General features: G+C 45.4%; 1 protein-coding gene across 2 annotated transcripts in view; it reads left to right on the top strand.

The window, feature by feature from the left end:
* The window catches only part of DHX37 (DEAH-box helicase 37), a 32,299-nt gene extending 25,822 nt beyond the window's left edge, over positions 1-6,477 (top strand). For both annotated transcript variants that reach the window (XM_083716994.1, XM_083716995.1), the window contains exons 23-27: positions 999-1,136; positions 2,397-2,491; positions 3,183-3,256; positions 4,450-4,547; positions 5,508-6,477. In XM_083716994.1, coding sequence (XP_083573120.1) covers positions 999-1,136; positions 2,397-2,491; positions 3,183-3,256; positions 4,450-4,547; positions 5,508-5,590 — 488 coding nt within the window. In that variant the 3' untranslated portion in view covers positions 5,591-6,477. The remainder of the gene's footprint in view (positions 1-998; positions 1,137-2,396; positions 2,492-3,182; positions 3,257-4,449; positions 4,548-5,507) is intronic.
* The last annotated feature ends 6,093 nt before the right edge of the window (positions 6,478-12,570 follow it).

The following is a 12,570-nucleotide window of genomic DNA, read 5'->3' as shown; positions in this document are numbered from 1 at the left end:
CAGAAAGCTCCCTGCTGTTAACTGCCTGGCAACTTGTTCTGGAGATAGACTGCCTCTGAAACGGAGATTTATTTACCTATCATGGCTCAATAGTCATTGATAGGTTCCTCCTCCTCCTCCTGGAGTTGCTCTAATGCAGCTGTGGGAAGCCTCTGGCCCTCCAGATGTCACTAAACTACAGTTCCCATCATCCCTGGCCATTGGCCATGCTTCCTGGTGCCTATGGGAGTTGTAGTTCAAGCAATATCTGGAGGGCCAAAGGATTCCCATCACCTTCCTTGTGTGTCATATAGCATGCCTACAGAAATGAGCAGTTTAGGGTGGGCTGTGAGAGCTTTGCAGTGGCTTAAATGCACTGACAATTATTTTTCCTTTTAAAGTTGAGATTGTATGAAGTACAGCTTAGTGGCTTTTATGCAGTGTCCCTACAGACTCTTAGAGGAGCCTCAGAAGTTTTATCATAGGCTCTCTCTTCAATAAGAGAGATCAGTGGGAGCAGACAAGTGGCACACAAGAATGGACACTTGCGCTTGCCAGTAGTCCCAGCACATAGCTGTGAGAGAGTGCTCACAGGCCTGGACTCAGCACTTTACAGCTTTAGGCAACAGCCAGGGACCTTAATGGGGCCTACTGCGTTTTATTATTGTGTTTCTCTAACAGCAAGGTTTTAAACTGTATTTTAAATTGTGGTAACCTGCCCTGGGACCTTAGGATATTACCTTAGGGCAGGTAATAAATGGGATAGGGGCTAAGCAATAATAATGTGGGGAGCCCTACACCAGGCAGCTGGCTCTGAGATACTGCCATTTTAAATTTCCCACAATGCCCTGGGGTGTTTGGCGTTTCTCCAGGGCATTGTGGGAAACGTTAACAGCAGCTTCCTGGACCACCTACCATTGTTGCCAGGTAAACCTGCAGCACTTAAAAAGGCAGTTCAGTAAAAGTCACTCATGGCTCCCCAGAACCGTCTTTAACAGGTCACTTTTGCTCTCCTTAAGGTGTCTCAGCCATTGAACCAGAATGGATCCCGCTCCTTTTGCATCCATACTGCCACTTCGAAAAACCTCTGGAAAGCCCTCCTCCTTTTTACTGCCCTGAAACGGGTAGGGTTCGATGCCACAGACCAAGTGTCTTCTGTAAGTTTCTCAAGAACAGCTTGGCTTTGATGGGAAGCAGATTTGTTACTAAATCCACATTAGGAGAATACTGTCATCATGGCAACCGCAATATCACAAGCTTTTGCATTCTCCAGGAGTCTTTGGGGTTGCAGCCAGTGTTAATCCTACTGAAACCTACTGAAAATAATGGACATGGCATAACTTAGGTTCGGTATTTCAGTGTATCTACTCTTGAGTAAAACAATCCTTTCTCAGGGTAGGTCAGGGATAGCCAATGTGCTGCTCCAGCTCCCATCGGCCGCATCCAGCATTGACAGGGGTTAGGGATGATGGGGGTTGGAGTCCAACAGCATCTGGAGGGCGCCAGGTTAAAAAAGGCAGGTCTAGGAAATGGCTCACATTCCCATCAGGGTTTCTTAATATGAAAGCCCCAGAGTCTACATCATGTCACAGTCTTCAGGCATAAGGGGGTGGGGAGCAGGGGTAGGATAGCAAACATTTAGCGGGGACTTGTGTAAGGATCAGGTTGGGAACAAGAAGCAAAATAATACCTGAGCCCCCATCGGTGAAAACACAGAACTGGCTGGCACTCACCAGGTTTATTGCTGTTGCACAAAAAGCACCTGTGCTACAAAGGTTTTGCTAACAATATACACTTGAAATAGAAGTTCTGCTATGAGGATTCCCACTTAGGTATTTCTAGCTGCCATTCATGTCCTTCAAACCTCACCCATGTGTAGGAGGGGATGAGTGCCAGGGCTGGCCCACCCAGGAGGCAGCAGCCTCAAACAGCAAGCTCCACAGGGGCAGCAGGTCCAGCCTCCAAGGAAGGCATCTTCCGCTGCAGTGTGCTGCTTGGAGGCCGGAGCTGCCTCTGCCCCTGCTTCCTCTAGAACAGCCTCTCAGCAAATAGCAGGCGCTGCTGGTCTCCCCCCTTTCTCCTCCCCTGCCTAGCATGATTCAAAGCAGGGTCCTTCCCTGCAGTGCTCTTTGATTCCCACTTCAGCCATCAGGTAGGGTTGGTTTGATTGCTCCCCTTGTAAATCTTCACTCTGCCCTTGTTTCCTGGCAGTGGTGCAAGGGGGGCAATTTGTGGTTTTCCTTAGATGCCAGATGTCTTAGGCTGGCCCTGCACACAAACAAGAGCCAGTTTGCAATCTGGAGACTTCACCGCCCTTCTCCTTCCCTCCTGCCTACTCAGCCTTCTGCTGAGAGAAGCAAAATGAAGGGGATGAGTGTGGATTAGTGCCTTAACAAAGTCTTGTAACCTCTCTGCAGATCGGGTAGGCTGGCAGCTTCCTGCTGTAGAAGTGGATTACCCAGAAGGCCTTGAGTGCTACAAATATTTCACCAAGTTCTTATTGGAAGGGAAGGTAAGAACATTTTTCTCCACCTAATTCCTTGTGTTTATATATCTATGTATATTACAGTATTTTCATTGCTGTTGTTAGGATTCTTAATGTATAGATTTTGTTAGTTAAACAACTCCTTGCTTGGAGTACACCTTTAGCTGAAATGTATTCAGACTGAGACTTGGCATAAAATAAGAAAACTTATGTTTATTAAAGGAAGTGCATTACTGGTAGGAAGCAATTATATAGTCCTAGCTAGGTTTCTCCAACTAGTTTGGAGGCCATGCTTGCCTCTTTGCTCTCAGAAGACAGATCCAAGATGACCTCCCACCTCCCAGAGTGAGAGGAAGAGCAAGTGCAGGAACTTGTAAACAGGATGCAACCTAAGACCATCAGTATAAACATCAAAGAGATAATGAGAAGTCAGCATAGTGATGAAGGTATAGGGGTAGTTTGGGGAGCTGTCTTAACCCACACAATCCCCTCTGGGTGCTGAGTTGCACCTAAATGTCCAACGAGGATTTTGCAAGACATCCTGCGAATTATATTGAAAGGTGGGCTGTGAGTACCTGAAATGAAACAGTGAATTCTAATGCCCATTTTCAACAAGCAAATTAATCAGAGCCTCAGTGTTTTACAGCTCATTGCCTTAAGGTTCCTTGAAACGCATGGTGGCTCTAAAATTGAATATAAAGCTTGTTCCTTCTTTTAGGTTGTTAAAAAACTGGCTGCTTACAGCTGCTGCTTGTTGTCCAGTCCAGTGACAATGCTGAAAACGTGGTCCAAGTAAGTTGTTGTTGTCTGTACTGCTTTATATTTTTCAGGAAAAAACCACCTCATTAAAGCATTCAGTAAAACAATCCAGAATAAAGCATTATTGAAGAAAGTCAAATAAAAAGTATACATTCAAAGCAACATAATTAACACAGGACTTGGTTTGCCGCAAGGGGAAAAGCAAGTCGGTGTTTCTACCACAGCGAACCAGCTGCTCTTTTTGGGTGTCAGAAAAGGTTATTTAACTGCAGCCCATGTTTTGTTAGCCCCAAAATCGAAAGTGAGCAAGGTCCCAGCTAGAGAGGATTGGCAACTTAGGTTGACGGAATATGCAGAACTTGCAGACTTAACACATAGAATAAGAGAGCAAGAAGAACACATATGTAAAGAAGAGTGGGAAACATTTATTGAACATATGGAAAATAACTATACTATTGTTTGCTTTGCTGGGCCCGTTAGGCCACCCCCACCCCACCCCCCGTGCAGGAACACGCTGGCTTAGCAGCCCCCAGCAGGACTGATTGCTGCTCTTTGCAGTGCGACTGGGTGGAGAGAGCGAAGGCATCTCCTTCCCTGCCCCCTCCCAACCAGACAGGATTTTAAAAACCCTAGTTAAACATTTCCCACCCCAGTCGATTTGGGGCTGGATCTGCGTAAGGAATTCCTGAAGTCAGCTCAGATGGGGGGGGGGGGGAGTGAGGGGCATACACAGCCATAGAAACTAACAAATTGCATTACCTGTTTATAGAACTCAGTATTTTTTGGTTTCTAAGAATAACTGAACAATGCTGGGTACTTTCATATAGTCTTCAATGCATTTCTTTGTCAGTTCACTATGCATTTGGACACCTCTTAAGATAATGCAATCTAATTTTGCATTATAGTTCCCAAGGTCAAGGTGCAGATTATCATCTGTTTGGCTACAGTTAGACATTATTTTGAATCAAGATAGCAGACTGGACCTTTCAGAACTTCACTGATTTAAACTGCACTGTTTTGGGGGGAAGGCAGGTTGCTCCTGGAGAAACACAGCACATGAGGCTGAAGGTAATAAATAAAAATCCAGATTTCTTCTGGGACCATATTTTATCTGAGCAGGGGGAGAGTTTTACTGAGAACTGAGCTATTTGAGTTCCTTCAGAATTTTGAGCGTACATTTAATTTATGTGCTGATGTTTGCCTGTCTGCTTTGGGAATCCCTGCAGGCTGCAACCAAGGACAGAGTCGCTGCTGCAAGCTCTTGTCTCTGAAAATGTGGATAACAGGGACGCTTTACTTGCTGCCTGGAAGAAGAACCCAAAATGTAAGCTGTTCAGATGTACGAGGAGCACACTTCATTATTCTTGTGGATCTATTTTAACTTTATTTTTGAGCCACATCAACCTTCTACCCAAACTGTGTGTGAGTGTGTGAGTGAGTTCTCCCTTGGAAGTATGTTGCAACATCCTGGGCCTCTAGCCCCAGGAATGTAGAGCTGTGGTCCTGCAGATGTGCTGGAACTACATCTGCCCTCATGCCTGACCATTGGCCCATAGCGGCTAGGGTTCTGGGAGTTGTAGGCCAACAGCAACTGGTTCCCCCTTTGCTGCTTGCAAACAAACAATCCAAAACTATTTCCTCCCAAATATTTCTGTGTCCAGTGTTAGAATTTCTAAAGCAACTTTTAAGAATAGCTCATGGAGGTAGGTCACCCACTGTACTCTGCTATGGTGTTGGTGACGTCGCAGTAGCAATCAGTTACTTGTGGTTTTGAAGATGAGCACAGGAATTTGTTACCTGTCTGCCTGGAGCAGGCCTTCATAGTTTATATGCGACAGTAGGGTTCATCGCTAGATATGCCACCATACTAGACGATGGGGGCAGAGACTTGGTGTTTGGCCCTGGCATGACCTAACTGTGACTATCCAGCCAGCAGCATTGTTATGTCTGCCACACACCAGTTGGATTTTGCAGAGTACAGGACAATTTGCTCTGTGGCTTCAGGGTTTTTTTGATGGTTTATTTATAATATTTGTTAGCCCCCACTCCTTCCATCAGAACATTCCAAACTGGATTATAGAAGTGTGTAAAACAGAATAATCTGCACACCAACACTCAGACACCTATGAAGCATCATCTGTTAGTTGCTTCAGATGTCATGTGAAGACTTACCTCTTTTTGCCCAGACTTCCCTTGACCCATAAGATTGCACTCTGTTTCTGAAATTCTGTTTTTTAAGTGTTCACTCTTTGATGGTTGCCCCCCTGCCCTTCTCTTTTTAAAGATTTGTTGTCAGAATATTGCCAGTGGATCCCGGAAGTTACACACCAACAGGTATCTAAAATCTGGCCACCCTTGCCACCGTGATCTTTCATGCAAGCTCCTACCATCCACTCTGTCCTGGAACCAGCGCCGGCTGCGAAAACACAAGGAAAATCAATGTCTGTATTTGGAAAGAGAGAGTTCATGCTCAAGGAGCAGGAAGCAGGATCAGTTTCCTCCTAAGGAGCACCCCACCCATGATCCATGCAGGCCCACTGCATTTTGGACTCCCACATGCAAAGGATTGGGGGTTGGATTGACTGTGAAGCTGTCATGGGTGGGTGTGTTTGTAACAGGAATTACAAACTTATGTTGGCCCATGGGCACATTTTGGAGGCAGTGCTACCCCCTCCAGTCACTTCTCTCTTGTCAAGTTGCCTTTCCCAGTCTTTCCCTGTCCCTTCAGGAAGCTAGTGGTCAGGGATGGTGGGAATCAGATGTCCAGATGTTTCTGGACTTGTAACTCCCATCATCCTTGGCTGCTGGTCATCCTGGCTGGGGTGGATGGGAGCTGAGCATCCAGCAGCTTTATACCATAAACCACCCTGTGATCTTTGGATGAAGGATGGTATAGAAATTTAATATATAGCAACAACCACCACCATCCTGGGTAGCTCATTTGGTTAGAGGGTTGGTGGTGCTGATAATGCCAAGGTTTCAGGTTTGCTCCCCATATGGGACAGAGGCATATTCCTTCATTGCTGGGGGTTGGACTAGATGATCCTTAGGGTCCTTTCCAACTTCACAATTCTATGATTCCATGACTCATTTCTGGAAAACTGCTGAGCCACCATTACTGTGCCTTATTTCTGTTGAGCTCACCGTCGTGGGAGCTTCGTGTGTGTATGTGTTTTATATATATATATTGCCCTGTGTTTGTAAAAAATAACAATTGTGTAATAGTGATATCAATGAATTTTTCTGGAGAGAAAGTCTGGCCTCATTATTGGTTTTTCTACTCCATTGTGTTTTGCCATCTCTGGACTCTGTCTCCTCTCTCTGTTTCCTGATGCTCAGGGCGTCTTCCTTCTCCAACCTGGTGCCCTCCTGGTGTGGATACAGCTCCCATCAGCCCCTGCTAGCACAGCCAATGGTTAGGGGTTAGAGGAGTAATAATCCAAAACATATGGAGGGCACCAGGTTGGAGGGCAAGGCTAGTTCAGGCTGTGAGTGCTCATATAGCCAAAACGGCACCACCCCCATCCAAGAAATAAGTTATGGGTAAGTGTGGGCAGGAGAGAACCCTGTGTGAAGGGTTGAGGGACAATCCTCAGACCATCCCAGTGAGGATTAAGCGTTCTTAGCTATAGAAAGCTAAGTGACTGAAGGATTGGAACGGAAAAGCAGGTGTGGGGGGGTGGAATGAAATGTCTGAAATACTGAGCAGGGCTTCAGATCCATGTTACAACATTTTCTTGTAGGTTTCCCTATTTGCTCCTCTTGTTTCTGATTCTCAAGTCTGCAAGTGCTGTTCCTTACGTAGGCCAGAACAGCACACAAGAGGTAGCTGGAGCAGCCTGGAGAAGAGGAGCCGGTTTCCCTTCTCCAAAAAACAATGTTCTTAATTACCACAAAATGCTGAGAAGTGAAAGTGTGGAAAATAGAGAAACCGCTGAGAGAGAGACGGGGGTATTGTGGAGGAGGCTGTGGCTGGCTGGGACACTGAACAGCAGCTGTTCACACAGTTAAACAAAAATGCAGGAGTACAAGTCCTATCTCACTAAGAGGCAGTTCTTTTCAAATTAAAGGTGCAAAGTTGGGGCAGCAGCGAGGGGAGAGAAGTACTTACCTGGCTTTTATACATGCAGGTCCTGCTATCTTAACTCAATGCATTCTCGGGAAATTGTTTGTTAGGCAAATATTCATGAAATGAGTCAATGATTTCCATCAGTTCCTGTGGGGAAATTTCTAATGTGTTCCTGACACTGGAGTTTTGACCCCCCAAATGATGAAACTTAGGGGAACCCTCTGAAACTTTTCAGAAGGCAAACAAGAAAGTAAAAAATGCTCTTATTTGTCTAATCTCCCACCATAACTTCTAGTGAAAGGACTGCCATGGACCAGCAAAACACAGGAAAGTAAGGCTTATTTAAGGCTTCTTTCTTTACTATGCACAGGTCTGCCTGTTCAGCTGGTCTGGGCACTAGATCCTCGGCTTTGGATAAGTGAATTTTCATGTAACAAGCATTTGGCTGGCGGGACCAGCATGTAAAGATGATTCCATGCGGGCCTCCCTGGGACGCTGAAAAGGCCCATTGCGATGCCTTCCCCCAAAGCCTCCCCTGGACACAAGGAGGACTTGAGCCCAGGGGCCTTCTACGTGAAAAGCAGATCCTCTGCTTCTGAAGTACAACCTCTAGCAGGATGTCTCATGGTGCTTCTGCTGTTACACTTGTTTTATACATGCTGAGAGCCACTAGAACCACATTGTGAAAACTATTTTATAAATAAAACACCAGAGTCAGGAGAAAAAGAAGCTGGCAAATATGTGGAAACTGGCTTTCCAGATGCTGCAGGAGTACAGATCCCACCATCCCTGACCGTATGCGGTCCTGGCTGGGGCATCTCCTGAGTTAAAAAAAAATCCCAATCCCTGGATTCAGGGAGTGCTCACAGCAAAGACAAGTCTCTTACTCATGCTTGGGGTTTTGTGAACTTTTATGGTGCAACTGTTTGAAACCATTATTTCCTGTCTCCTCTTAGGTTTTCTGCTAAATATTATGGGCAACCCCAGCAAGAGAAACTAGGTAGTTACGGTATAGGTAAAGGACCCTTAGACAGTTAATTCCAGTCAAAGGCAACTGTGGAGTATGGCGTTCATCTTGCTTTCAGGCCAAGGGAGCCGGCGTTTGTCTGCAGACAGCTTTCCAGGTCATGTGACCAGCAGGACTAAACCACTTCAGGAAACCGTGGTGGAAACCAGAGCGCACGGAAACACCACTTACCTTCCCGTCACAGCAGTAACTATCTACTTGTGCTGGTGTGCTTTCGAACTCCTAGGTTGGCAGGAGCTGGGGCAGAGCAATGGGCACTCGCCCTGTTGAGCTGATTCAAACCACCAACCTTGTGGTTGACAAGCTGTGGTCTAAACCGCTGAGCCACCCATGTGTCCTCTCTGTGCACCATACCTTTAAAGCACATAACTTCTCCAAAGAATCCTGGGAACTGTAGTTTCTTATGGGTGATAATAGCTCTTTGAGGTTTAAACTACAGTTCCCATGATTCTTCTTGTTCTTAATTGATCAATTAATTGACCTGCTCTTCACTCTGAGGTTCTAGGGCAGGTTAGAACATGAAAACATTTACTTTAAATGTATGGTGTATGTACAGTGTATATTCCACTATGCAGGGGAAAGACGGTCTTGAAAGCATTGAACAAAATACATATCAGTATATCAATACTTTTTTAAAAAATTAAGATTGAGACCAATAGTGTGGAGTTGTATCTGCCCAAGTAGACCTTTGTGATTTGGGTAGAAGAATTTGACCACTTTTCTGCAGCATACAAACAATGAAGCAACACTATGCAAATGTTCATTTTTCTTTTACTGTGCTCTTTAATAGGTGAGTATGCTAATGTTTAATTTCTCTGACAGCCCCCCATCCCTGAATCCTTTGGCACACCATCAACCTTGAAATGAAAATGTATGGTTCTTTGCAGGGTTGGGCAATCTCCAACTGGGCTCCTGCTCCCAATAATTAAGAAATGATTAAATCAAATGGAACTCGGGTTAGCTTTGCTCTTTAGGGGGTGCCACAAGTTCTGCCTTGTTAGGCTCTGGTAAACCACCTCATTGTGGCAGCACACTGGGAAAAGATGCAGGTGGCATGCTGCTAGGAGCTGGGCAGAGGAGGAGGAGTGGAGACCACTCCCCATCCTGACCCTTCGATGGAGGAGGAAGAGGAAGATAGTATAGATTTACAAAGGGGTTTGCGGGAGGTCACAGCTCAGAGGCAGATGAGGGGAAATTTGGGAAATGACGGGAGAGGCGGAGCAGGCAGCCGGAGCAGCAGTTGGCTGACACATTGTCACTAGAAAGCATTCCAGACCCTTCATCTCCCAGAACCCGGCAAGCCTTAAAAGTAGCAGAGCAAAGAGCTCAGAGGCAGAGGGCACAGAGGAGACGATGACCAATGAGGAAGTGGGAGAGAAGGGGGTGGAGAGCCACTCGGGACAGCGCCATTATCCAAGAGGCTCTCTCTGTAAGGTCTGAAATAAAAAAGAACTGTAAGAAACTTTTCCTTGTCTTTATACTTTTCCGGCAACCAGCCAGGAGCCGCTGAAAGCACCTTGACACATGCTAGGATGTGCTCTGTGGCTTCCATGGATAAAACGTATACAAGCTGTAGAGAAATGTGTGGCAAAGCTAATAAAAATAAAAATACTTTTGATGCTGATTGCTTTATGTTTCTTTTTTTAATGACTTGTCACCCAGAGCCCTTGCAAGTCGTGCATCTTGGCTTCATTATTTAAGTCTGCATGCTGCTGTTACTTCCTGCCTTAACACACTGTGGCTGTATTTTGTGCTATCTAGTGACCAACACCCCTTATTTGCCAATAATAATAAAAGAATAAGAAAAGATTTAAATCTTTATAATGATGTGGGTGTTCTTAAAAACCTTTTGGGTTGCCTCAGAGTGCATTTTAATTTCCCTGGTTTAGGGGATGGCATATTTGCAGCATTGCCAAAAGAAAAAACAAAATAACATGAGAGATAGTACTGATAGAAATTGAATCCACTGCGTGCAAAGAAAGGCAAAAGACCTATTCTGTTTCATAAATTAAATGTAACAAATGGAAGGGAAAGAAAAGTGGAGATGCCGGGGATTGAACCCGGGGCCTCATACATGCAAAGCATGCGCTCTACCACTGAGCTACATCCCCGCGACTGGCGAAGGGGCCTCAGGAAGGTTTTACAATGTAAATTGGACTATTCCACCCGTCTGTTTCCCTCTTCCAAAAGGTTCCTCTTTATCTTTACTTTTTTCGTTTCCTTCTTTCATTTCTGGCATTTCAATCTGAATTAGAGGCCCGGACGCTTCATGCTACGCCCTTCTCTAACTTCGAAGGAGCAAGATGGAATCTAAAGCTGCAGAGGTCCTGCACAGAAGCTCCAGTGCAGACGCAGCAACGGTTCCCTCCTCCTCCTCCTTTTAATGCAATCGATGCCAATGCTTTTCGAACGGCTTCCTGTCTTTGCAGGCTTTGTTGTTCCATGTTACTTACAACCAACCAGCCAACTGCATATGGACCGTAGGCAGCTATTTGCCACGTCGGGCTGCACTTCGGGGGAACTTTCTCTACTTTGCAAAGCTGCCAAAAGAAATAAAAAGACTTGGAAATATTCTTGCTTGTTTCATCAGCGATTTGTGAAAGCCTTTGTTTCGGTAGTTCCTCGTTAGTATAGTGGTAAGTATCCCCGCCTGTCACGCGGGAGACCGGGGTTCGATTCCCCGACGGGGAGGCTGCGGGTCATTTTCCTCCCCTGCAAGATGTTAAGGATTAGGGTGTTTCTCCCTCTCTAACCAAAAAGGCAGGCTGGCCATAAGTACCGGTAATATTACAGTATTATTATTATTGAGTCGTGCTTTTCTTCTAATTTTCCGTAGGAAGCATTGGCTTGCAAAATAGATTATAAATGCAGAAAATTTGAAAAAAAGGATTGCTTAATTTGCAAAAAAGAAATCATAGTGTGTTGGGTTTGTTTTATTTTGTGTGTGCATTTTGTACTTAATCCTGGGGAATTTATCTGCAATTTCTTTCCAGAGTTATTGTTACTTATTTGCCCCTGGCAAGACACTTCTGGTAATTTTAAATAATCTATAATTATTTGAGCTAGGGAAGGTGCTCATGCATCAGAAATTTTTCCTCTTGTACCGCAGCTCTGGATCTTGGTGCCAGCCCTCAGCCCTCAAATATATACTAACTGGAGCTATAAGGAAGATAATTGCTGCTAATTAACAGCTTTTAATTATTGTGCAAGTAATAAAAAAGGTTTCCTGCCCTGTGTGTTAATTTGCTTAGCACAACATCACTCATTTCCTCCTGTTGTGAAAGTTCTGTGCTGCTTCTGGGCTGAATATGATGGTGGTTAATTAAACTTATTATTTCCCATCTATTCTCCGAGAAGCTCAAGGTGGTGTGCATGAAACAATCCTGTGATGTGAGGGAGAGTGACAGCTCCAGTGTCACCCGGTGAGCTTCATGGCCCAGTGCGGAAGATTCCCACCTGGCTCTGGGCCCAAGACCCCAGGGGTGCCTCCTCACCTGGCATAGGGGGCATCAGACTGAGAATCGTCTGAAGTTGAATTCTTCAACACTTTGGACAAAGTGGAAATTGTAGCACTGTGGACCCTCTTTTGCCTTGAGACCCTGGCAAATGCCCAGCATTACCATCCCCTGGTGCCAGGCCTGTGAACAGTCACTGTCATAGTCATAGAATTGTAGAGTTGGAAGGGACCCCAAGGTCATCTAGTCCAACCCCCTGCAATGCAGGAATCTCAGCTAAGAATCCAGGACAGCTGGTCATCCAACCTCTGCTTCAAAACCTCCAAGGAAGGAAAGTCTACAACCTCTCAAGGGCGTCCGTTCTACTGTCAAACAGCTCTTTCCTGAGGTTTAGTTGGAATCTCCTTTCCTGTAATTTGAAGCCATTGGTTCAAGTCCTACCCCCAGAGCAGGAGGAAACAAGCTTGTTCCTTCCTCCATGTGACAACCCTTCAGATATATGAATATTTTCCGGGCTAAACATACCCAGCTCCTTCAACCGTTCCTCAATAAGGCTTGGTTTCTAGACCCTTGGTCATCTTGGTTGCCTTCCTCTGACATGTTCCAGCTTGTCCACATCCTTCTTAAATTGTGGTGCCCAGAATTAGACACAGTATCCCAGGTATACTTCTGTTGAATCAGCCTAGAATAGCATTCACTTTTCCCCCTGCTGTCTCACACTGTTGACTCGTGTTAAGCTTGTGGTCCACCAAGACCCCAAGATCCTTTTCTGCTATTAAGCCAGGTGTCCCCCATC

Source organism: Podarcis gaigeae, assembly GCF_964106915.1.
Source record: "Podarcis gaigeae genome assembly, chromosome: 16".
Classification (NCBI taxonomy): Eukaryota; Metazoa; Chordata; class Lepidosauria; order Squamata; family Lacertidae; genus Podarcis; species Podarcis gaigeae.
Note: the sequence above shows the minus strand (reverse complement) of the source record. Positions and strands in the feature narration are given on the sequence as shown.